General features: G+C 36.1%; 1 protein-coding gene and 1 long non-coding RNA gene across 2 annotated transcripts in view; both read right to left on the bottom strand.

Annotated features, from left to right (window-relative positions):
* Window positions 1-1,031: 1,031 nt before the first annotated feature.
* Window positions 1,032-27,614, bottom strand: part of LOC127831904 (glutamine--tRNA ligase-like) — a 30,496-nt gene continuing 3,913 nt past the window's right edge. Inside the window, exons 4-18 of the mRNA XM_052356992.1 lie at window positions 26,054-26,178; window positions 25,133-25,208; window positions 22,016-22,173; window positions 20,489-20,575; window positions 20,087-20,186; window positions 17,941-18,128; window positions 16,997-17,127; window positions 15,163-15,393; window positions 11,810-11,983; window positions 10,760-10,922; window positions 7,102-7,194; window positions 5,384-5,511; window positions 4,318-4,384; window positions 2,563-2,688; window positions 1,032-1,447 (exon numbers count right to left, since the gene is read on the bottom strand). Coding sequence (XP_052212952.1) covers window positions 1,397-1,447; window positions 2,563-2,688; window positions 4,318-4,384; window positions 5,384-5,511; window positions 7,102-7,194; window positions 10,760-10,922; window positions 11,810-11,983; window positions 15,163-15,393; window positions 16,997-17,127; window positions 17,941-18,128; window positions 20,087-20,186; window positions 20,489-20,575; window positions 22,016-22,173; window positions 25,133-25,208; window positions 26,054-26,178 — 1,898 coding nt within the window. The 3' untranslated portion in view covers window positions 1,032-1,396. The remainder of the gene's footprint in view (window positions 1,448-2,562; window positions 2,689-4,317; window positions 4,385-5,383; window positions 5,512-7,101; window positions 7,195-10,759; window positions 10,923-11,809; window positions 11,984-15,162; window positions 15,394-16,996; window positions 17,128-17,940; window positions 18,129-20,086; window positions 20,187-20,488; window positions 20,576-22,015; window positions 22,174-25,132; window positions 25,209-26,053; window positions 26,179-27,614) is intronic.
* LOC127831916 (uncharacterized) lies at window positions 13,005-13,868 on the bottom strand. Its single transcript, XR_008026552.1, has 2 exons — window positions 13,756-13,868; window positions 13,005-13,229 (listed from the first exon to the last, which is right to left on the bottom strand). It is a non-coding gene; the product is annotated as an uncharacterized LOC127831916 (long non-coding RNA).

Raw genomic sequence — 27,614 nt, forward strand, 5'->3', positions numbered from 1 at the left:
ACAAATACAACATATTTATTTGTCCGCCATCTTGGTTTCGCTTGCGAACTATAGCGAACTACCTCCCGAGAGGGTTCGCTTCGGTTCGCGAACGTTCGCGTCGAACCGAGCGTTCAATAGCGAACGTTCGCGACCGTTCGCGAACTAAAGCGAACGTTCGCTGTAACTGAACGCACTACCGCTGTGTGATGACGGTGTTCATGTTCCACATCTCAGCATGTTTACATAGGGAATCAAGGACCGTACACTCGGAGACAATGCAATACGGACATGGAGACTTTTCTAAAACACCACTCTTTAAACTTGAATACCTCAGTTATGAGTTAAGATTTTGATAAAATTTACATATGATTATTTGACTACATTCTGTGCAAGCACAAGATGAAATCATTCATACATGACAATCGGATGCTTAAGTACGTTGGGTACATGGTCTGCAACAAATTGTTTGGTTGCGCTCCTGAATATACGTACGAGCTATATTGTTTCTTGGATTAATTGTGTTTTCCTGGTGTAAGAAACTACCTAGAATGATTAAATTGAAACAAGAGCACCGCATAGCATGTGTCAACGCTCAGCTGCGGGTGCAGTTTTGAAAAAATGAAAGCTTGTCAGAAGTTTTATATTAGAGGTCACAGTGACCTTGACCTTTGACCTAGTGACCCAAAAATGGGTGTGGTGTGTAGAACTCATCAAGGTGCAGCTACATATGAAGTTTCAAAGTTGTAGGTGGAAGCACTTAGATTTTAGAGCTAATGTTAAGGTTTTAGCACAGCGGACGGCGAGCTGGCTATGACAATACCTTGGGTTTTCTCTGAAAACAGCCAAGCTAATAAAATAAGAATTTTATCCCATTTCACCATTTGACGTGCAAAAAAGATTAAACCATACCTGTCTAAGGGTCTGACAGATGAATAATTTTACAGTAAGCTTGCACTTGCATTCAAGTTAGAAAAGTGTTGCGTAAAAAAAAGTCTATAAGTGTATAATACCTTTACTGCATTTGGTTGATTTGAGAAACAAAATTAAAGTTGCATCATAAATAATTTATTTAATAGCACTTCCATAGTTTAATTTCATATATCTCAGTCACACAGATTAATTAGACAAAAAATATATAGATATGCGTATTCATAGGATAGTAATACCGGGTAGTAAGTAGGTACATAATTAACACAATGGTGATGATTTCTGTCCACTGATTTTAAGAAGATTAAAGTTATCGAAGAATGTTCTTGTACTTTTCTGCAAAAAGCTGAACCAAGCAAAATCAACACAGAATTATCAACAAACATAAAGCGACCACAGCACACAATCTTTTACATGTGATAGAGTTCTATAATAAAGTCTGTTTCACCATGTTCAGTGCAAGAGATAGGAATACTGAGATTGTCAGTCAATTTTTATCTCTGTCCTCTTTGAGCGTTACGGTTCTGTTGAAGACAATCTGAAAGCAGATCAGAACAGACATTAATCATTGCATGGCTACATGTAAATTTTGGCAGTAATGATCGACGTAACTGATACCTCAAAGCCTTGTCAGTTGAACACAAAATTTTACTAAGTACACCCTGATAGGGAATTTTTTATCAAGAATATAAATCAATATTAGGTACACTGAATTATTTTTCCAATTGGTCACTAGATAGAGTGAAAAATATAAATGCATACAAAAAACAAAGCAAATAACAAGAGCTGTCACCATAGGATGACTTATGCCACAATAAATGCTTGATAGAAGTTATGAGCTTTTTTTCAAAACCTAAACGCAGATTTTGAAACCTAAACACGGACCCTAAGTTCTAGGTCAAGGTCACAGGGGTCAAAATTTGTGTGCGTATGGAAAGGCCTTATCCATATACACATGCATGCCAAATATGAAATTGCTATCTGAAGCGACATAGAAGTTATGAGCATTTTTCGAAACCTAAACGCAAAGTGTGACAGACAGACGGACGGACAGACAGTCAGATCACTATATGCCCTTCTTGGGGGGCATAAAAATACAAAAACAAAATCAATTGCCAATTGATTGAGGTAATTTAGAAAAATACCATAACAAATTTTTCCACTGCTTTTAGACAAAACCCTGACTTCAAGTCACAAAATACAATAAATTCTAAGATATCTGAATGATTAACTAATGACCTGCAATTGCAGTCTTGCATTCAAGTCTTATACAAAATGACAAGGATATGCTATTCTACCCACCCCCAGACAGATATGTGACTAGTTTCAAGCATATTCTAATTATGATTTGTGCAAAGTGGGGTCAAATACTTGGTCAACTAAAAACAAGATATAGTGAAAGTAAATATTTAACCACAAAGAAATATATGTCTCATTTTTCAATACATTTACTAAACCCATATTTAAAACAAATAATTTTCTTAACCGGTTTTCTTTGATTAACATGTATACTTTTTACGCTTGGTGGGTGATATTTTAATTTAAATACTTTAATTTGTTTAAAAAGCAATTGACCAGTCCACAAATGTATCTTTCGTTTTGAAGAGCTAAGTGTTCAATGGGATCCACTGGGATTCAATGGGATCCACTTACTTTGCCTGGCGTAGTGTCCTGATCTGCACTGAAGAACCCTATGCGTTCAAACTGATATTTATCTAGAAACTTGGCGTTCTTCACCGACTGGTCGACATATGCGTTGGGTATCACCTGAAGGGAGTCCTGCAAACAGAGTGAAGAAGTATTTGTGTCATGTTCTGAGAAAACTGGGCATAATGCATGTGCGTAAAGTGTCGTCCCAGATTAGCCTGTGCAGTCCGCACAGGCTAATCAGGTACAACACTTTCCGCCTAAATTGGTTTTTTGCTAAGAAGAGACTTCATTTAAACAAAAAATGTCATAAAAGTGGAAAGTGGCGCTTTACGCACATGCATTATGTCCAGTTTTCTCAGAACACGACACATTTTATCTGGGCCCGTATTCACCAACCCATTCTAAGACTTAAGGATAAATAAAAGACTTCATTTCAACAAAACTTACTCCAGTGTTTGAATATGTAGAGGCTTTAATTGATGCTTATCATATTGCTCTAAAATAATGTAACTTCAGGTGTGCATTGCCTTCATTGTAACAATTTTCCAGTAGCTTAAGAACATGGCAGCTGTAAGAATATTCCTTATTTTAAGACTGAAGTCTAGGATTGGTTGGTAAATACGCACTCGGGACATCTCTAACACAATATTCTAATGTTGCTAGTCAGTTCTGCCTATTTATTTTCAAATTTCAGCCATGCAGATATGCCCGAGACAAGCTTTTTTATTTCAACCACTGTCAAAGCGCCCATACTATAATACTGGAAATGTTATAAAAACAAGGGGCAAGAGCAACGTTCAATTTAATTTGCCCCGAAATAATGGGTATAAATAAGACAACAAATGAAAGCAATGGTGTACTCAACACAATTTCATCAAATATCAATACACAGCAAGCTGTTCATTTATATCAGCCTTTTTGTGGAAAAAAATGCATCTGCGTAAAGGGTCATCTGTTTGGTCAGCATAGGTTAATATGGGACTACACCTTCCGCCTAAACTGCATTGTTGCAAACAAGAGACTTCCTTTACACAAACAATTTGAAACAAAAACCGTCGGAGACGGGTGATGCTCCCCAAAGGTTTTTTTTTGTCACAATATTGCACTATATATTCAGATAAAAGGAAACGTCTAGTAGTTGGGGGGACAAGAATTGCACTATATGTACACGTAATGGAAAATTTCAAAGGGCCATAACTCTGTGAAAAATCATCCGACAAGAACCGGCCGATAATATGCACATCTCCTCTTGGCAGTGAAGCTTCCCATAAAGTTTAATTGAATTCCGGTCATTAATTGCTGAGAAATAGCCCGAACAAAAATTGTGCACGGACGGCGGACACACGCACGGACAGAAGAAGCAGCGACTATATGCCCCCCCCGCAAAAAAATTTTGGGGGAGCATAAAAAAAATGAAAAAGTGTCATCCTGATTAGCCTGTGCACAGGCTAATCGGGGATGACACTTAAACACAAATGCATTAACTCTTTCAGTGCTGGAACCGAATTTTGAAGGCCTTTGCAAACAGTTTGGATCCAGATGAGACACCACAGAATGTGGCGTCTCATCAGGATCCAAACGGTTTGCTATTCTGATAGTATTCTTTGAAAAAAATCGAAGAAAATGCTAATTTCAGAAATTCAGCAGACGACATTTTAGCAGATGACAAATTTCCCAGCATGCAAAGGGTTAAGCCCCATTTTCCCAGAGTGAGACTCAGATATATAGCTAAAAATAACCATACTTATTTGATCTTACCCGTTTAATATCATTGAGGAAACCACCAGGCACTTCATTGGGGTCTTCTGGACTCTTATGATGAAACCTTGATAACAAATATAGCACAAAAATGAAAACATGACAACATATATAGCACAGAATTGAAAACGGGACAACAAATATAGCACAGAATTGAAAACTTGACAGCAATTATAGCACATAATTGAAACCTTGACAACAAAGATAGCACATAATTGAATACTTGACAACAAATATAGCACAGAATTGAAAACTGGACAACAAATATAGCACAGAATTGAAACTACAAGTATTGCACAAAACACATTAGATTTTACATGAAATAGATGTTCTACATATTTTTACAAAAAAAAATACATTTCAAAATATTAATACAAACATGCAGTTTATCTAAAGGCAGATAAAATGCATGTTTAAAGCATTCCAGAATATGAAAAGAGGTTATTTGCTAATTTCAGTGCAAGATCAATTACCGGTAATTAGTTCAGGAGTGTTCTTAAATAACATATTTTCACAAGTGGGAGAGCCATGGTGAATATATCTGATTTATATGACCACCACTTCATACAATCTGAAATCAACTTTTCCTTTTATGTCATGCCTTTAGACAAAAAAAAAAATGCAAGCTTTTCTTGTGTGTCATAAAATGATGTGTATTGTGATGTAAGAAATGTGACATCATATGATTGCACAATAACTGCTTGCTTCTGAAAGACGGAAAAAAATGCTTTAGTTTCAGCATCGTTTTCGCCTAATTAAATAATTTTATTGAATAATATCATATGTTTTATAATGTGGAACATTGTGAATTTTATGCGGACAACTAAATAATTTACTTTTTGCAATAAAAAAAAAGTAAAATTAAGTCTCCTAAAACTTGACACTAAGCCAGACTGAAATGATCATGTAGTAATTCTTTGGTATTCACAGCTACAGTACTGCTTAGCACAACCTTTTTATTTTGTTTTGGATCCAAAAAATGTTAACTTATGCATTGAACACCCCAACAGTCTAATATATGAGATAATTGAGAGCCTGAACACCAGCTAGTGTATATACAACTTACAGCCGGTCGTAGAGTCTCACTTCGCACACTAGAGGATTGCACACCCACTGTATTACACCTTTAGGCTTATCAGCCTCCGAAGACTTCTTACACGTGGCCAGAATCTCAGTTACATTGCCACTGCTATCCTATAATGCAAAAATGTTATCATACCTTTATGAGATCCCTTCAGATTGATTCTTATTTGTTTATTGAGAAGTATTTTTTATTTCTTTATTGAGAAGTATATTTTATTTGTTTATTGAGAAGTATTTTGTTTAAACCTTTTTATCTATTAAGAAGGTCTTAGGCTTATTGAAATGCCCTTGAGTACATTTCCTGGGTTGAACCGCGGGGGGTACTTGGTGTTTTGGGGGGGGGGGATTCTAAAGAACACTCCCACCTTAGGGATCAAACCTGTAACCTCCAGGACCCAGTTAATGGTACACTAGGTTATTTTAACCCCTTGGTTAGCGCTAACCGCTGGTTAAAGTTATCCAAGCTGGGTTACTTACCAGGTTGGATAAATGCGTTGCTGGAAATATTTACCCAGGCTGGATAACTATCCATGTTGGGTAAATTTATCCACTGATTAACTTTTACACATATCCCATAATCCATTGTAAAAGCAAAATGGCCGACATGTCGTCAAGCTATAAATAGGACAGCATATTCTGGGAAAAAGATTTAATAATATTATAAAATTTTAAATCAGTTATATTCAATCCATTAAATGTTTATAGATCATTGAAACAAGTATGTATTTTATGTATTGTATTTGACATTTTTCGTGATTCTGTAAATAAATTGCGAATGGAAACGTGTATAATTAACCTTTAACGCGATCATGAGTGTAAAGAAAACGAATTATTTTGAACCTGCCATTTGTAAACGTTATAGCAAGCATGGTATATAAGCAAAGAATGCTTTGTAAAAGTTTAAATATTTCCGCCATTTAAATTACAAAATCTATGAACATTTTCATTTGAACCGATATCGATTCCGCATATTGTCATATAACACAACATTCAAAGAATTTTGGCGATTCTTACGTGGATAACGATACAAATAAAATTCGGCTATTTTGTTTGTTTACATGGATAAATTTTAACCAACCTTTAGACCAGGGTTAAATTTATCCAGACAAAACGCTGGATAAATTTAACCAACATGATGCAACAACACTTGACCAAAAAATTAACCCTGGGTTAAATTTATCCGACATTTATCCCACGGTTAAAATTTACCCAGGTTTCAAACAACTGGGTCCAGGTCGCTAAGCGGATATCTTATCAATAAGCGACAACACCCTAGTAAGACTGGTATTAGGCAAGGATGTGGTTACCGGTAAATTCAAAACTTGCATTGAGAAATGAACCACTTTTGAAGTGTTATTTTTCTTTCAATGAATTCTACAAAAGATTACTTTAACTCTGACCGGCTTATAAAACTGCCAAATATTTATGCTAAATAAATGACAAATCCTTACAATGATTTTAAATAAGTATTAATTAACATTTAGCATTTACCCACTCCGACACGCGTTTGACGTCCTTAAAAAATCCAATTAAATTAAAGACCTTTCTTATAGATAAAAGTTTGTTTAAGGCTACATTTCCAAGCCTTAGATAATGAAAAGCAGAAAACGGCATAAAATCTGAACAGACTGCGAGTTATTCTGCTGGTGGTATATAGCAATATTCACTTTGCTTTTGAGCGAGAAAAGGTTTGGGACATACCTTTTGCAGTGACTCGACCATGATGACGTAGCCAGCATGTCGCAGCCCTACAGGCTGGTCACAGGAAAATCTCTTGTAGTTCTTATCTGCTGTCTGAAATAAAAGTTAAAACTAAGTAAAACTAAAAGATGTTATACAATTCAAAAATGTTTTTAATGTTTAGGACAAGCTTAATCTACCGGTATCTAAGTTTCAAAGTGTAGAATGCATGTCAGTAATTGACAACTGCCCAACTAGACTCAGAGATAGTGGAAACAAGAGATGTGTTTGTAAGAAACACAATACCCCCTACTGCGCCGCTTTGAAATATTTTTTTATTATTATATCCCTTTAAAAAATATTACTTCCCTTGTAAAAAATGATCTGTGCATGCCAAATAATATAAAATAGAAATTATCTCCCTTTAAAGCTTGTTACTTCCCTTGGATTTTGTTTTTTGACAATTGACCTTGAAGGATGACCTTGACCTTGACTTTTCACCACTCAAAATGTGCAGCTCCATGAGATACACATGCATACCAAATATCAAGTTAATATCTTCAATATTGCACAAGTTATTACCAAGGTTAAAGTTTAGTGACAGACGCACACAATGACAGACAGGCCAGAAACAATATGCCCCCGATCATTCGATCCGGGACATAAAAAGCCAAAGAAATTATTTTTTTAGGTGTTAGCTATTCCAACTGATCTATTGTATAACTGTAATAAATACAGACATGCAAAATGCTTACTGCTCGGTGCTCGATGGGGGGGGGGGGAATAACAAATATGCTAGTTAACTGCCCCCCTACTGTGCTTTGAAGCCACATGGCAACTATTTTAGAGAAAGTCCAAGACCCATAACTTGGTCATAAATCAATGGACCAGAATAAAACGCACACTTCATCTGTAACTCATGTCGGCAGACTTACAAACAAAAAAATAAGCTAAATATCTAAAAGGGTTTTTAAAAAAACACTCCGGAAAAACGTTTTTTAAAGAGAAAGTCTAAAGGCTCATACCTTCACCAAAAAGAAAAAGGACCGGAACAAAACTCACACTTCATCTGTAAGTCATGTAAGTAGACTTAAGTACCAACAAGAGCAACGCATAACGGGTGCCACGCTCGGCTGCGAAAGCTTGTCCGAATTTTTTTTACCTAGTGACCCAACAAGAGATGTGTTTGTCAGAAACACAATGCCCCCTACTGCGTCGCATTGAAATAAAATTTCTATTTATCATTTGGCAGGTATAGAAATCATCTCCCTTTAAAGGTTATTACTTCCCTTGAATTTTGTCCAATCCAACCGGGGGAAGGGGGTGGGTCTCACAGTCAATTATGACCATGTCAGAAATCATTGACAACCAAGGCCTGTGGTTTAAAAGAGATCATAGCCAGAGTTGATCATGTATCTATGGACATAAGTCCACAGGTATGTAATGAACATCAAAGAAATTATAATTATATCATTTAAATTTTTTTTTTGACAAATCAATCATTTGGGTTATAAATAATCAAAATAATAAATCTGTACAGTAACTGTGAAAAGAACTTCAATTCTTGGTAAGGAAATATATAATATGAGATTTATAATTATATAAATTACTTCCCATGAAAAAAATTGTCTGTAACAAATCTCTATTTTTATTATAAATAATTAAAAGCCACTACCATGACTGTAGATTCACCACTCAAAATGTGCAGCTCCATGGGATACAAATGCATGCCAAATATATAAAGTGGCTATGTTCAATATTGAATAATTTTCTCCCTTTTTAAAGCTTATTACTTCCCCTAAATCTGTATTTTTTACCGTAGACCGTAAAGGATGACCTTGACCTTTAACCACAATGTGTTTGTCAAAAACACATTGCTGCCTACTGCGCGGCTTTGATTTATTTAACAAAAATATATACGTGGGCAGGTCAGATAACTATGTCCTTTAAAGCTTATTACTTCCCTTGACTTTGTTTTTTCGACCCTAGACCTTGAAGGATGATGTTCACCTTGAAAATTTACCACTCAAAATGTGCAGCTCCATGAGATACACATGCATGCCAAATATCAAGGAGCTATCTTAAATATTTAAAAAGTTATGGCCAATGTTAAGGTTTTAGCACAACGCCTATGGCGGACGGCGGATGACGAGCTGGCTATGACAATAGCTCGGGTTTTCTCTGAAAACAGCCTCGCTAAAAATCAGCTGAATAGCTGAAAGCGTTGTTTTTTAACTTCCAGAAAAAGGATAATTTTGAAGTCCTAAGCCCAAAACTTTGCCTAAAATCAATGGACCTAAACAAAACTCACATTTCAGCTGAAAGTTATGTCGGTAGACTGACATACCAAAAATCAGTTTTAGAAGAACGTCCCGAAAACAGTTATTTTAGATTTAAAGTCCCAGGCCAAAAAATCAATGAACTCTAATGAAAATCACACTTCATCTGTAAGCGATACAGGTAGTCACACACCAAATATGGGGTCAATATCTGAAAGCCTAAAAAAGTCCAGAAAATGGAATGCCCCACAGACTGAGGGACGGACAGTCCGACTGCTATATTCCATCCTACAGGGGGCATACAAAACTTGAATGATATGCCATACATTTACATATTTCCAAAAACTATTTTTTATCACATTTATACCATGAAAACTCTCTTTACGACCACCTCGGTATTCCGACCATCTCGCTAAGTCGACCACCATTTTTCAGTCCCGATTTTTTCCTTCTATATTTCAATGGTCGTTACACTCACTAATCCGACCAACCTGCTAATCCGATATTACGACCACTTAAATCAGTACCAATGATCGATATTGCTCTTAATTGACACCCGCCAAAGGACCAGTAATTTTCACACCTTACTTGATCTGGTGTTGTGGTACTATCGGGCTTGTGTACGAAGCCATTCTGACCCAATTAACATCAATTAACGACAACGGTTTTTGGCATCGATTTGCGACACAGGTGTTAGATTTTCGGCACTTGTTATAATTTTTAACCCTTGATTGACAATTAGCTATTATTATTATTGAGTCTTTGATGGGTGAATTGGTAGTTGTTTGGTACACACTTGAAAGATTAAATACTGCGAATAATTTGACAGTTAGGATATTTGAGTAACACGGTTTTGTTCGTGATGGATATAAAAACCAACCTTTATACCATATCGTTTTTCAAAATGGATCAGCAAAAACAGAAAGAGTTGTGTTTCAAAGAAAAGATTGATTTGATCGACGCAAGTGATCGGAAATCTCAACAACAGCTGGCCGATTTATTTGGAAAGACTCGTGTTCAAGCTATTCTAAAAAGAAAAGCTCAATTTTTATTCGACGAAATGCTAAGCAGACGACAATTGACTCATTCGTTGAGTAAACATCAAGGATCTTGATGAAAAGTACATGTACATGTATTACACTTCTTTAATGAACAACTTGAAATACTATCTTTGTACAATGTATAAATATATAAATACAATGTATAAACGGATGACTGTTATATTGTATGCAAAAAGATTAAAGTTCATTGAATATTTACATTGTTGTAATTATATGTCCATCAAATTCATGAAAACTCAGAATTAAGACCACCTCGCTATTATGACCACTTTTGAAAAGTCCCACAAGTGGTCTTAATAGCGAGTTTTTACTGTAAATCACATAAACACAGCTTCTTACCTCCCTGAAATCCGATCGCTCGATGTACACAGTTTTTGTGAATGGTATTTTATGTGATCCTCTGCTCTCATCAGCAGGAAAGTCTGGCACAGTGAGCTCCCCTGAGTGGTCACCAGGGAAATTGGTAATAGTGACCTTCAATGGGTCTAAAACTGCCATGACTCTGAAAGGTGTAAGGGAAATTTGTGATTGTAACCTTGAAAAGGTCTTACACTGCCATTGCTATGAAATATATAACAATCGTATGTGCAATACATGAATAGTTAAAATCTATTTATTTTCGCTCCATTGGCATTGAAAGACTAAGGCTTATTGAATGGCTCTCGAGTCTGTTTTCTTGGAAGAACCAGTACTTAAGAATGTATTGTTCTTATTTTGCTGTTTTAGTATAAAATGCGATACTTAAAGAGGTTTTCTTTCAGCATGGACATTCCCTTTGCAATGCTGGAGTTAATAATAATCAAATGTAAGTAATTTATAAGAAGGACAAATACTTAAAATGTTTTGTTGACCCTGTTGCTGTTGACAACTGTCAAGGTAAATACTGTTAAATGATCTTTAAGCCCGAGAGTAAAGATTGCTTAATCTTTAAATAGGTAAACACGTATACGGAATCATGAATTATAGAAATAGTTTTTCATATAAGAACAAGCCAGGTTCAGCAAACAAATTCAATGAACTTCTTAATGTCTGAAATTACACACTCACAAACAAGTCTCATTGTAAGGTAAATTATTAATTAAATCAATAATATCAAGTATTGTCAGGTTAGTATGAATATGAGCCTTATGCATGTGCGTAAAATGTCGTATCAGATAAGCCTGTGAAGTCTGCACAGGCTTATCAGGAATGACACACTTTTCCACGGCAACGGATTTTCCCTATGAAGAGACTTCCTTTGAACAAAAATTACTATCAAAACATAAAGTATTGTTCCTGATTAGTCTGTGCAGACTGCACAGGCTAGTCAGGGGCGGCCCTTTACACACGTAAATTTAACCCCGTTTTCCACGAGAAAAACTCATTTCTATTCATCGGAGTCAAACTGACCTTGGGGCCTTGATATTGAGCACGTCTCTAACGCAAGCCTCCAGGAGACTGGGATCTATGACGGTCTGCGCCATGGTAACGCCCACCTTGGCACAGAACAGATTGATGGCCTCAGGGGGGAAGCCTCTCCTACGCAGGGCCGTCAGGGTGAACAGGCGCGGGTCGTCCCAGTCCCTGAGCGGGGAAACAGGTGAGTAGAAATTAAAGTGACAGCTTTTTTCAACCCTTTACCCCATAAGTAGCAAAGTGAAAATGGCTTTTACAAACAGCATAAAACCAGAACAGCCTGCGAGTTACTCTCTAAGGGACTTTAGAATACTTTCTAAGGGACTACAAATGCGTCAAAATACGTATCTAAGTGGTAAAGGGTTAAAGTGACAATAACTTTTTTAACCCTTTGCATGCTGGGAAATTTGTAGTCTGCTAAAATGTAGTCTGCTGAATTTCTAAAATTAGCATTTTCTTTGATTTTTTTCAAAGAATACTTTCAGAATAGCAAACAGTTTCGATCCTGATGAGACGCCACGTTCTGTGGCGTCTCATCTGGATCCAAACTGTTTGCAAAAGCCTTCAAAATTCGGTTCCAGCACTGAAAGGGTTAAGAGTGTAAGCTTTATTACAAGAGCTGTCCTGAGACAGTCTGCTCGACTGTTCTGTAAACTTGAAACTGAAAATGTATATACTCGACTAAGTGAGCATTGATGTACCAACCACTGATCTAACCGGAGAGCTATTTCTGCCAATTTTTTTTCAATCCATCAATTTATGGCAAAGATATGGCCAATTTTTTAGCTGTTTTATGGCCCAATATAAAACTGGTTGAATTAAAATGTGGAATTCCAAAACAGCAGACATTCTAATGGACTACCAACAGTCTGAAAAATATATGCCTATAAGGCATAAAACTTCCATTAACTTCATATTACTAAATATTAAATTAAATTTTAGTACAAGAGTTCCGCGGTCGGAGATGACCGCATTGAAGCCGGATTTTAGATTTAAATGACAGGAAAGTACCTTTCGTGTTTTTGTCAATGCAATACTTAAATTACTGAAATATTGTTCAAAGGTCAAAATGAAATGTAAGTACTTTTCAAGGCATGAGCAAACCTTGTGTTATGTTTTGAATGCATGCATATACATGAACAACAATAACATTTAAGGTCACAAATATGAACTTGAATTGACAATTAGGAAAGTTTGATCTCAATTTTTTTATTAGCAAATTAGTAAGATATTGTTTGAAGTTTCCATCAATTTCATTATCAAATGTAAGAAAATAAACTTAGATGAAATAATACTATTTATTGTTTTGCTTTCACATACCTACACAGAAATCCAGACAGCCTTATGATCACTCCAAAAGGTTTCTATCACACCAGTTCTAGCAGATAGATTGGACACATAAATATGATCCAAGCTTGAATGATAGTCTGTGGTCACAGTGACCTCGACCTTCAAATGAATGACCTTGAAATGACCAGTGGTCATCTAAGTGTGCTTGCAAACCTTTACGTCAAGTTTGAGATTCTAGGTCCAAGCATACCAAAGTTACAACAATTTTAACATTTTAACATTTAAGTTCACAGTGACCTTGACCTTCAAATGAATGACATTGAAATGAATGACCTTGAAATGACCAGTGGTCATCTAAGTGTGCTTGCAAACCTTTACGTCAAGTTTGAGATTCTAGGTCCAAGCATACCAAAGTTATAACAATTTTAACATTTTAACATTGAAGGTCACAGTGACCTTGACCTTCAAATGAATGTCATTGAAATGAGCAGTGGTGATCTTCTAGTACTGGCCAATCTTTATGTCAAGTTTGAAGACTCTAGGTACAAGCATACCAAAGTTATAACATGGAATAAGAACTTTAACATTTTTACCTACCAAAGTTATAAGAACTTTAACATTTTTACATTCAAGGTCACAGTGACCTTGACCTTGACCTTAGAATGAATGACCTTGAAATGACCAGTGGTCATCTAAGTGTGCTTGCAAACCTTCATGTCAAGTTTGAAGACTCTATGTCCAAGCATACCAAAGTTATAACAATTTTAACATTTTAACATTTAAGGTCACAGTGACCTTGAACTTCAAATGAATGACATTGAAATGACCAGTGGTCATCTTCTAGTACTGGCCAATCTTTATTTCAAGTTTGAAGACTCTAGGTACAAGCATACCAAAGTTATAACATGAAATAAGAACTTTAACATTTTTACATTCAAGGTCTCAGTGACCTTGACCTTCAAATGAATGACCTTGAAATGTCCAGTGGTTACTTACTAGTTCTGGCCAACCTTCATGTCAAGTTTCAAGACTCTAGGTCCAAGCAAACCAAAGTTATAACAACTTTAACATTTTTACATTCAAGGTCACAGTGACCTTGACCTTCAAATGAATGACCTTGAAATGTCCAGTGGTTACTTACTAATTCTGGCCAACCTTCATGTCAAGTTTCAAGACTCTAGGTCCAAGCATACCAAAGTTATAACAACTTTAACATTTTTATATTGAAGGTCACAGTGACCTTCACCTTCAAATGAATGACCTTGAAATGACCAGTGGTCATCTGTTAATCCTGGCCAACCTTCATGTCAAGTTTGAAGACTCTAGGTCCAAGCATACCAAAGTTATACCATGAAATAAGAACTTTAACATTTTTACATTCAAGGTCACAGTGACCTTGACCTTCAAATGAATGACCTTGAAATGACCAGTGGTTACTAACTAGTTATGGCCAACCTTCATGTCAAGTTTCAAGACTCTAGGTCCAAGCATACCAAAGTTATAAGAACTTTAACATTTTTTATATTGAAGGTCACAGTGACCTTGACCTTCAAATGAATGACCTTGAAATGACCAGTGGTCATCTGTTAATCCTGGCCAACCTTCATGTCAAGTTTGAAGACTCTAGGTCCAAGCATACCAAAGTTATACCATGAAATAAGAACTTTAACATTTTCGAGCACGCCGCCACCCCGCCCGCCCCCCCCGCCCGCCCGACAACATCAATCTATAAGCCGAGATTTTTTCAAAAAAAATCCGGCTAAAAATTAAATATTTGCAATGTCTTTATTTAACTTTTTAACGGTATTCACAAGTTATAAAGTTCATATATATATATATATATATATATATATATATATATATATATATATATATATATATATATAATATATATATGAAAAGATTTATTCATTCTCTAGTGATAGTGCGTAAACTAGAAGTTGACTTCCTTACAATGTAACAACATTATAACCGACTTTAAAAACATTGAAATAAAAAAACCTTCAACTATTTTATACCTTAAAAAGTTCACCACAGCACTACCCATCTAGCAATACCTTACATATCCTTCTGTAATGAGCTTCGCAATCTTGCGTTTCGAGACGACGGTGTAGCTGAGATTGAGGCGGCCATATTCCCACTGGACGGGACAGTAAAGGTCAAGGGCGTTACAGAGCCAGTAGTAGGAGGAGCGCCGAGACTGGAACTCCTTCGTGCACAGAGAGTGACTGATGTTCTCTATGGAGTCACACAGGCAGTGGGTGAAGTCGTACGTCGGGTAGATGCACCTATGAAAGGAAATATGAAAACAAATCAAGAATAAAACAAAACAAGCGATGTGTTTGTGAAACATTATGTCCCCATATATATGACCTTTGACCTTGAAGGATGACCTTGACCTTTCACCACTCAAAATGTGCAGCTCCATGAGATACACATGCATGTCAAATATCAAGTTGCTAGCTTCAATATTGCAAAAGTGACATTAAATGAGTGGTTTTGACCCATATATTTGACATTTGACCTTGAAGGATGACCTTGACCTTTCACTACTCAAAATGTGAAGCTCCATGAGATACACATGCATGCCAAATATCAAGTTGCTATCTTCAATATTGCAAAAGTTATGGCAAATGTTAAAGTTGGGGCAAACAAACAAACCAACAAACAAACCAACAGACAGGGCGAAAACAATATGTCCCCCACTATAGTGGTGGGGGACATAAAAATAGTTTACTACAAGGGTTATTGAAGAACCTTGTCATTGTAAAACTGCACATACTAAAACTCCATTAATATTGACATGTTATACAAAATGCATTTTTTTTAAAGCAAGTTGAATATAAGGGTTGCTTGTTGTTGTTTTGTTGTGTGTGTTTGTTTGTTGTTTTTTTTTTTGGGGGGGGGGTGGGGGTGGGGTAGAGATAAGCACGGTCCACACAAAACTAACCTAATTTTAAATCTGAACTTTTTATATAATGTATTGTTCAATCTTGTAAGAAAGGCTATTTGCATTTTGGGAAACCCAAACTTAAGACTTAAATCTTTGAACAATGATGCAAAGTTAATAATAAATGGGACATGACAACAAGCATTTGCAAACTTAATCATAATTTGAAAATTTTACAGTGGAAGAGTCTAGTATTATTTTACTCTGAACCACTCAGATATGCACTTTGATGTGTTTGCAGTCCCTAAGAAAATCAAATAAAACAAGAGTTCCGCGGTAGGAGACATATGCCCCCCAAACAGGGCTTTGAACTAGTGACCCAGATATTAATAGGGGTCATCTACTGTCCAAGGCCAATGCACATGTGAAGTATCACGCTAATCGGTCAATTTGTTGACAAGTTATTGATCAGAAACGATTTTTCCACCTATTGTGACAGTGACCATGACCTTTCACCTGTTGACCCCAATGCACATGGGAAGTATCAAGCCAATCGGTCAATTTGTTGACAAGTTATTGATCGGAAACGATTTTCACACACTTGTGAGAGTGACCTTGACCTTTGACCTAGTGAACCCAATTTAATAGGGGTCATCTACTGTCCAAGGCCAATGCACATGTGAAGTATCAAGCCCATCAGTCAATTCCTTGACAAGTTATTGATCGAAAACAAACTGGTCTACCGACAGACAGACTTAAATCAGACAGACAGACCGACCAACATCCAGCAAAACAATATACCCCCTCTTCTTCGAAGGGGGGCTTAATAATGACCTTTCTTACTGGATTTCAGTTTAAAGGCTTCATTCCCTCCCTGAGAAAGAAACCAGAATAAAACCTGAACATGCGGCCAGTCACTCAAAGGCTGTTCTGGTTTTATGCTGGTTTTATATAGCCATTTTCACTTTGCTTCTGAACAGGAAAGGGTTAAGAATGCGTACCAAGCGTCTCCAGTCCTGTGATGGGGAGAGAACTTGATTCTGTAGGCCACGGGGTCCTTCTTGCCTTCCTCTAGAGTTGTCTTCATGCGTAGAGTAGCCTCCCCTTCTTGGATCTTACCATTCTTCATGTCCTGTGAAAACAGAATCAGCGTTTATTACACAATTTTATGAATCAATCCGGAGCCCTTTGCATTGAGAAATATGGCATTGTTGTGAATAAAATTGGGCAATCAGTGTTGTTTTTTCTCATAAATACTTTAACATTGAGAAAGAGTTTTAAATATTTTATAATAACTTAGGTTCCATTTATAGAGCTGGAAAGGAAAAAAAAAAAATTGAAATTATTTTTTTCTGTGGGAACTTCAATTGGGGAATTTTGAGAAAAAAAATGAGAAAAAATATCTACTTTTTGTGATCAGGATTAAAAAAAATAAAATAATCATGGTATCTATTGTGGGAGTTTCTTTAGGTAGAGAAAGTCCCTGCTTCATTGTAAAACATGTCTTGAGCAAAATTTTCTATTGCTGATTACTTCAGAACTTATTTCACTTAAACCTTCATTTTTTAGTTTGATTGTGCACATAAATGATACTGGTTACATTTATGAAGTCAGACATTAGTGTTTGTCTTGTACTTACCTTTTTGAACCCTATTTTCATATTCAAGTAAATCCATGTATAATCAAATTGAAAAAGTGTATTGTAAGAACAAGGCATACGCTATAAATATGTTTAATCCTATTTATTTTAGCTTGATTGCAACAAAAGTCTTAAGCTTATTGAAACACTCAAGTTCATTTTCTGGGTAGAATCAGTACTTGGAAGTCTTTGGGGGAGATCTACAGAATGCTTTAATTGTGGTAATCAAATTTGCTAGAACCCAAATCCACTGCACCATGGCGACGCTATAAACACCAGTCTTAGTCCATTCCGTTCCATTCCTACCTCAAACAGTTGCAGGGACTCCTCAATGGGGCGGTCCCTCCACGGGGAGTCCGGGGGGTTGAATCCCTTGATGTCCTCGGGCCTCATGTGGCACACGTAGGCGTGGCCCCTACGTATCAGCTCCTCGGCCATCTCGTACAGCTTGTCAAAGTTGTCAGAGGCATGGGTCGTCTTCCAGGGCTTGTAGCCTGCATAGGAAAGATTCACCATATGAGCCTCGTTCTGGGAAAAACATGGCTTAATGCATGTGGGTAAAAATTCATCCAAGATTAACCTGTGCAGTGAGCACTGGCTAATGAGAGACGACACTTGTCAGCCTAAATTGGATCTTTGCTAAGAGAGGACTGTCTTTAAAGAAAAAAAAAATTCCGTAAAAGTGGAATGTCTTGCTCCTGATAAGCCTATGCACATTCAAATCTGAGACGACACTTAATCAGCTAAAAATCACAAAGAAGAAACAAGAGGGCCATGATGGCCCTGAATCGCTCACCTGAATAACCTTGCTACATCAACTTAAATTCTATCAGGCCCATATACAATCCCAAGCCAGATTTCATTAATTTATACATTCTGACAAAATTTCATTAAGACGTGATGAAAACTGTGACCTCTTTCATCTACACAAGGTTTTACTAGAATCGGCCTGGTGACCTTAATTTTTGACCCCAGATGACCCATATACTATCCAAAATCAGATATTATCAAGATAAACATTCTGACCATATTTCATTAAGATCAGATGAAAACTATGACCTCTATTGTCTTCACACGTTTTTTTCTATTATTTGACCTAGTGACCTAGTTTTTGACCCTAGATGACCCAAATACAATCCCAACCCAGATTTCATCAAGATAAACATTCTGACCAAATTTTATAAAGATTGGATGAAAACTGTGACCTCTATTGTCTACAAAAGGTTTTTCTATGATTTGACCTAGTGACCTAGTTTTTGACCCCAGATGATCCAAATTCAGTCCAAACCCAGATTTCATCAAGATAAACATTCTGACCAAATTTCGTAAAGATTGGATGAAAACTGTGACCTATATTGTCTACACAAGGTTTTTCTATTATTTGACCTAGTGACCTAGTTTTTGACCCCAGATGACCCAAATACAATCCAAACCCAGATTTCATCAAGATAAACATTCTGACCACATTTCATAAAGATTGGATGAAAACTGTGACCTCTAATGTTTACACAAGGTTTTTCTATTATTTGACCTAGTGATCTAGTTTTTGACCCTAGATGACCCAAATACAATCCCAACCCAGATTTCATCAAGATTAACATTCTGACCAAATTTCATAAAGATTGGATGAAAACTGTGACCTCTATTGTCTACACAAGGTTTTTCTATTATTTGACCTAGTGACCTAGTTTTTGACCCCAGATGACCCAAATACAATCCCAACCCAGATTTCATCAAGATAAACATTCTGACCAAATTTCATAAAGATTGGATGAAAACTGTGACCTCTACTGCCTACACAAACAAATTGTTGACGGACACACGCACGCACAATGGACGCCGGACATCACACCGTCACATAAGCTCACCAAGTAACTAGGTGATAGGTGAGTTTAAAATTACGAATGAATGTTAAAATATGTTCTTATTTATCATAAAGAACTTAGCAAAGAGTCAAATGTAATGAAGTCAATTTGACTCCAAAAACAATTTTTTACCAAGGGAAGAAAGCTCAGATACCAACAAGTCAAATATAGCACTTCATATTTGCCTACAGATCTGTATCAATCCTGGAAAGCTTCTTACAACACCATTTGAGCCTCATTCAAGATTTTCTGAATGAGCGTAAAGTGTCGTCCCAAATTAGACTATGCAGACTGGGACAACCCTTTATGCCTTAACTGAATTTTCACAAGAAGGATTCCTTTGAACAAAAACTTACTTATTAGCAAACAGTGTCATCCCTGATTAGCCTGTGCAGACTGCACTGGCTAATCTGTGATGCCAATTTACGCATATGCATTAAGCCCCGTTTCCCAGAGCATGGGAATATGTGACTAAAGAACCATTTCTGCCAGGGGAAGCATGTCACAACACCATTTAGACTGTTTCGTGTTACCTAGCCACTCAACCAGGGGGAGCATGTTACAAGACTAAGACTGTTTCGTGTTACCTAGCCACTCGACCATGTCCCTGATTCCAGTGAAGAACTTCTCTTCCTCCTTCTCCGGGTTTGTATCGTCATAACGCAGGTAACAGTTGCCACCGTTCGCCTAACAGAATACAAACTTTTTTATTGTTTGCACGCTACCACATATCATTGAACAGTTAACAATCAATTCGCAATCGCATCCTAAGATTAGATTTTGGTATCTATTGTTTAGAGGTTGAATTCTTTCCAACAAAAGAACACATGCAGTGAATGAATGATTGTAATAATTCAATTGAGCATGATCATATGTTACATACTTTTTGTTGTTTCAGTTTATGCAGAGAAACTGACATAAGCATTAACAGTGGAGACATGGATTGATATTATTAATACAAATTGGCAAGAAAAAGAACATTGCAGTACCTTGGCATACCCGAAGTTGAAATTGATGGCCTTTGCATGTCCAATGTGTAAAATTCCGTTTGGCTCTGGAGGGAATCTGGAGTAAACCTGTAGGTATAAAAGTCTTTGAAAATAGAACATTTATTTTATAAACCTACCAACATTTACAGGCATGTATTATGCTTACAGGTTTCTGCTCTATAATAGTGACAAACAACAGCTGCCAAAATGTCTGGCTTACAGCTGCCAAAATGTCTGGCTTAACGGTCCAAAAGCTGGTCACTACTTTTCTGTTTCTGTCGAAACTACAATCATATCTAGCATAACCCTACTTACCATGCATGACACGCAATCATTCATACCGGTCACCTGATTTTATAATGCCAAAATTGAGGAAACAATTTTGCTGATTTGTTGATTTGATATACTCCGCCAAATAAATGTTGTTTATGGATGGGTAAAATTCCCTTGATACATTGGTGTAATCCTAAAAAACAGTTAAGTTTAGGGTAATCGTTTTTATTCATTTCAATTCACTTCATTGACATCTATACACTCATGAAGTTTCATGTTGAAATATTGCAGCGTATCTGAGATATAATAGCCCTGAAAAGTTATATCATACAAAAAAAAGTGCAATAACTCTTACTTTAGAAAGTGAAGTGGTTGTTAAGCATGTCACATATTGATATCAATACACCCATCAAGTTTCATTTTAAAATCTTGTATCACATTGTGATTCTCCGAATTAATATAAATACACCCATGAAGTGTCATGTTGAAATCTTGCAGTGTATCTGAGATAAAGCCCTTAAAAGTTACAACATACAAAATGAACAAAATGAAATAACTCTTCTTTAAGAAAGTATAGGGTTATGGTTTTTGTGCGAGGCACTTCTCATTGATATCTATACATCCATTAAGTTTCATGTTGAAAGTTAAAGTCTGGTATGGCATCTGAGATATAGCCCTGAACAGTTACATCATGCAAACAAACAAAGGGCAATAACTTTGATATATTCACACCCATAAAGTTTCATGTTAATATCTTGTATAGTTTCTGAGATATAGCCCTAAAAAGTTTTGTGACAGACGGATGGAATGATGGACAACACCAATTCTATATCCCTCCGCCTTTTGCGAGGGATACAAAAGTTGTCTAATAAAGAAAATGGCAAATCTGAGTTCAAATTGGCTTCCATTTTACTATTATGCAATCAGTTGGTCACTTTTTAAATTAAAAATGTGCGCATCAACAACAACGAGCGAGGCATGGTCTTGTAATGCGCAAGGGGGGGTTAGAGGGTTAGGGTAAGCGGTCGGGTTTGGGTTAGCATTAACCCTTACCCAACCCATAACCCTAACCTAACCATAACCCAGGGTGATCTCCCCTATACTAGGCCTTGCTCGTTGTCGTTGTCCGCTTCCCTGGTAAAGTAGGGTATCCAAAAGAAACATTTACCAATATCGACAGCAATTTCTCAAACAAATGATATTCAATACTGAAGGAAATATCACTCAAGCTTGACACTCAAACGTGCTGAGTACCTTTCCGCCGGTCTCCTTGAGATGTTGCTTCATGAGGTCCATGGTTTTCTCCGTGACCACGTACCCCGCAGTCTTGTAGTTCTCCCCGGGCTTGTGGAACTTCACTGCCTCACCCATAAGTTCCATGAAACTCATCACTTCTCCATCCTGGCCTAGAACTGGGTGCATAAAATGTGTGTCTACATGTAAGTAACATCACTATTTTTTATTAGTGATGGGTTGAACATTTATTGGAATCACATAAATACCATATGATCCACAGTGGAAATAAGCAACTTTGTATTTCTAGAAATTCATTTAACATTCGTCAAGAACAAGGATTACTTTATTCGCTTAAGTATATTTGATGAATGACAAACTTGGATTCATTAATCAGTTATCAAGAACAGGCTACGATTATCATAATCAGTATAGTTTATTTGATGTTACCTTTGCTTATCAATTTTAACTACAACTAATAAGGCAATCACATGGAAGAGTCATTGTGTTTAAACACATTTCATGTAAAACTTTGCTATATTTAATCATTTCTTTTCAGGAAAAATAAAACATTGATTTCAAACAAAACAACATCAGTGTTTTTTTTACACCATTTTGGAATGGGGCCGGTTCCCTTTCGATTGAGAAACATGGCATCGTTTTGACAAAAATTGGAAAATTGGTTAAGTGTTTTTTTTCTTAAAAATCCTTCAAAAATTGAAAATAAAAGTGTTTATATATATACCACTCTTCAACTTATCGAGATAAGGCAAATTAACTAAATTTTGCAATTAAAAGAAAGGAAACACTCAATTGCGAATTTAGGCAGTCATTTGGGAAATAATATATATACTTTGTTAGATCAGTAATAGGGCCAAATTATATATACTTTGTTAGATCAGTAATGGGGCCAAATTATATATACTTTGTTAGATCAGTAATGGGGCCAAATTATATATACTTTGTTAGATCAGTAATGGGGCCAAATATATATACTTTGTTAGATCAGTAATGGGGTCAAATTATAAATACTTTGTTAGATCAGTAATGGGGCCAAATTATATATACTTTGTAAGATCAGTAATGGGGCCAAATATTTATACTTTGTAAGATCAGTAATGGGGCCAAAATATATATACTTTGTTAGATCAGTAATGGGGCCAAATTATATATACTTTGTTAGATCAGTAATGGGGCCAAATATATATACTTTGTTAGATTAGTAATGGGGCCAAATTATATATACTTTGTTAGATCAGTAATGGAGCCAAATTATATATACTTTGTTAGATCAGTAATGGAGCCAAATTATATATACTTTGTTAGATCAGTAATGGGGCCAAATATATATACTTTGTTAGATCAGTAATGGGGCCAAATTATATATACTTTGTCAGATCAGTAATGGGGCCAAATTATATATACTTTGTTAGATCAGTAATGGGGCCAAATTATATATACTTTGTCAGATCAGTAATGGGGCCAAATTATATATACTTTGTTAGATCAGTAATGGGGCCAAATTATATATACTTTGTTAGATCAGTAATGGGGCCAAATTATATATACTTTGTTAGATCAGTAATGGGGCCAAATTATATATACTTTGTTAGATCAGTAATGGGGCCAAATTATATATACTTTGTTAGATCAGTAATGGGGCCAAACATATATACTTTGTTAGATCAGTAATGGGGCCAAATTATATATACTTTGTTAGATCAGTAATGGGGCCAAATTATATATACTTTGTTAGATCAGTAATGGGGTTAAATTATATATACTTTGTTAGATCAGCAATGGGGCCAAAATATGTATACTTCGTTAGATCAGTAATGGGGCCAAAATATGTATACTTTGTTAGGTCAGTAATGGGGCCAAAATATATATACTTTGTTAGATCAGTAATGGGGCCAAATTATATATACTTTGTTAGATCAGTAATGGGGCCAAATTATATATACTTTGTTAGATCAGTAATGGGGCCAAATTATATATACTTTGTTAGATCAGTAATGGGGCCAAATTATATATACTTTGTTAGATCAGTAATGGGGCCAAATTATATATACTTTGTTAGATCAGTAATGGGGCCAAATTATATATACTTTGTAAGATCAGTAATGGGGCCAAATATATATACTTTGTTAGATCAGTAATGGGGCCAAATTATATATACTTTGTTAGATCAGTAATGGGGCCAAATTATATATACTTTGTTAGATCAGTAATGGGGCCAAAATTTATATACTTTGTTAGATCAGTAATGGGGCCAAATTATATATACTTTGTTAGATCAGTAATGGGGCCAAATTATATATACTTTGTTAGATCAGTAATGGGGCCAAATTATATATACTTTGTTAGATCAGTAATGGGGCCAAATTATATATACTTTGTAAGATCAGTAATGGGGCCAAATTTATATACTTTGTTAGATCAGTAATGGGGCCAAATTATATATACTTCGTTAGATCAGTAATGGGGCCAAATTAAATATACTTTGTTAGATCAGTAATGGGGCCAAAATTTATATACTTTGTTAGATCTGTAATGGGGCCAAATTATATATACTTTGTTAGATCAGTAATGGGGCCAAATTATATATACTTTGTTAGATCAGTAATGGGGCCAAATTATATATACTTTGTTAGATCAGTAATGAGGTCAAATTATATATACTTTGTTAGATCAGTAATGGGGCCAAATTATATATACTTTGTTAGATCAGTAATGGGGCCAAATAATATATACTTTGTTAGATCAGTAATGGGGCCAAAATTTATATACTTTGTTAGATCAGTAATGGGGCCAAATTATATATACTTTGTTAGATCAGTAATGGGGCCAAATTATATATACTTTGTTAGATCAGTAATGGGGCCAAATTATATATACTTTGTTAGATCAGTAATGGGGCCAAATTATATATACTTTGTTAGATCAGTAATGGGGTCAAATTATATATACTTTGTTAGATCAGTAATGGGGCCAAATTTTGGCTCCAAATTTAACAAACAAAAAAACATACACTGTACGTGTACACTGTGTATAACAAAATATCATACATGTATGCAAGCAACCTTAATCTTTGTTTAGCCCTTTTGTTTGCTCTTTCCTGATACCCTTGATACTTACAGTTTTCTGCTGAAGGAGACTCTTTCACAGCTTCCTTGCTTTTATTTTTCTCTGCATCTTTGGGAGCTTTCCCACCCTGGAAATAAAAATACATGGAATTGAAGTCACAAATTACAAACTGCAATTCATAAAGTAATTAATAATGTGGCAAGAAATACAATGGTAAATGCAAATTCAAATAAAATAATGCTTTAATCAGGATTTGAGTATGAAAAAAGATTTTGATACTTTAAGTTGCACACTTTTAACAAAGTCAACACAAATTTTGTAAAACGTTTAAGGACTAACCTCAGTGTACTGTATATTTTTGTAACAATATCGATTGATATACTGTACTGTGGGATATTTTCCCCCCGTGTTAAAAAGCTAGCGATTTCAAAATACAACACATAGAACATGTGGAAATGTTAGCAAATCACACATATCAAGTTGCTAAAAAGTGTTCAAGTTTTGGAAAATGCAATACTTGTTTCTAAATGTATTGCATGTCTCTGCGGGCTATACATGGTTTCCTATGGTACCTTCTGCTTGACTGGTTTCTATAGCATGTTTCTACGGTACCTTCTGCTTGACTGGTTTCTATAGCATGTTTCTTTGGTACCTTCTGCTTGACTGGTTTCTATAGCATGTTTCTTTGGTACCTTCTGCTTGACTGGTTTCTATAGCATGTTTCTACGGTACCTTCTGCTTGACTGGTTTTTATAGCATGTTTCTACGGTACCTTCTGCTTGACTGGTTTCTATAGCATGTTTCTACGGTACCTTCTGCTTGACTGGTTTCTATAGCATGTTTCTTTGGTACCTTCTGCTTGACTGGTTTCTATAGCATGTTTCTACGGTACCTTCTGCTTAACTGGTTTCTATAGCATGTTTCTACGGTACCTTCTGCTTGACTGGTTTCTATAGCATGTTTCTACGGTACCTTCTGCTTGACTGGTTTCTCCAGGTCTGCATCTGTTTTGGGCCCCAGGAGGTCCAGAACCTGCATGTCTACCTCATTCTTCACTGCCTTCCCATCAGCCCACTTCAGTTTAGCACGCGCCTCAGCTACAAGAGATCAACTAGGAATATTTAACCATTTGCATGCTGAGATATTTGTCGTCTGCTAAAATGTCATCTGCTAAATTTCTAAAATTAGCATTTTCTTCGATTTTTTTCAAAGAATACTATCAGAATAGCAAACAGTTTTGATCCTGATGAGACGCCACGTTCTGTGGCGTCTCATCTGGATCCAAACTGTTTGCAAAGGCCTTCAAACTTCGGTTCCAGCACTGAAAGAGTTAAACCTCGTTCTGGCAAAGCCCGACTTCATGCATGCGCGTAAAGTATCGTCCATGATAAGTCTTTGCTGAGCTGATATTTTCAAATCAGACACGCCATCTCTTTTTCGTAAGAGTCTTTTAGATAAGTCATTAATAAAACAGTACTTGTACTATTATGATGATTAAACAGACAATCCGGACAAAATGGCACTTAACAGAAAAACACGCATTTTCTCAAAAGGATTATTTAAATCACAAACATTTGAGAAATTTTTGCGGAAGCCCTGTCAAAGCATTTATAGATTGTATGCAAAAGAAGTTAAAACAAACATATCATTTCATTTGAAAAATAATGTAAAAATTATACTGTTATTTTGACCAATATTGTTTATTTTAAATAGCCTCATCCTAGGAAAACTGGGCTTAATGCATGCGCATAGAGTGTTGTCCCAGATTAGACTGTGCAGTCTGCACAGGTTAATCAGGGACCTAACTTTCTGACCTAATTGGATTTTAGCTAAGAAGAGACTTCCTTTAAACAAAAAATTCTTAATAAGTGGAAAGTGTTGTCCCTGATTAGCCTGTGCGGACTGCACTTACAGTGTTTTTTTTTCAGTTTTTGGGGAAGGGGGTCGGGTCCCCTGAGGGGGGAAAATTCGCGCGTAAAAGGCAAAAAGGGGGAAATTTCTATGCTTAGCTAGTAACAGTACAAAATCAAGTTTTAACACTATAATTCACCATACAGAGGGAGAAAAACATAATTCAAACTCTTTTATTCATAAACATGTTATGTTCATGTTCAAAGTTCAACATTTCTGGGCTTTTCAGCGAATTTATCAATTATTCTGGTGACCTCCTTTACACCAAGTCTCTCCGTGTGCAGACAAAGTCTGATCAGGGACTCCAGTGTAGCTTCCCCAAGCCTGTTTCTCTGTGGCGTGCAAAGCAGGTTGAGCAAACTAAACAGTCTTTCAACACTCTGTTGACCGGACGTTTCTGGCGTTTCACTACCATATTTGAAGAAGACTGACTTTTAAGTTGTACTTGTTTGAAAAGAATATCAATTCAAAACAGATTTGTCAATTTTGTTACGATAGCTTTTGTTGTTGTGCGACATGTTGGAATACATATGGTTTGCGGTAGATGTCATAAAGCGAAAGTCGTGATAGTGAACTACGTACGGTTTGCGGTAAAGGCTAAAATACAGTAAACACGCAGATG

The sequence above is a fragment of the Dreissena polymorpha genome, chromosome 5, assembly GCF_020536995.1.
Source record: "Dreissena polymorpha isolate Duluth1 chromosome 5, UMN_Dpol_1.0, whole genome shotgun sequence".
Classification (NCBI taxonomy): domain Eukaryota; kingdom Metazoa; phylum Mollusca; class Bivalvia; order Myida; family Dreissenidae; genus Dreissena; species Dreissena polymorpha.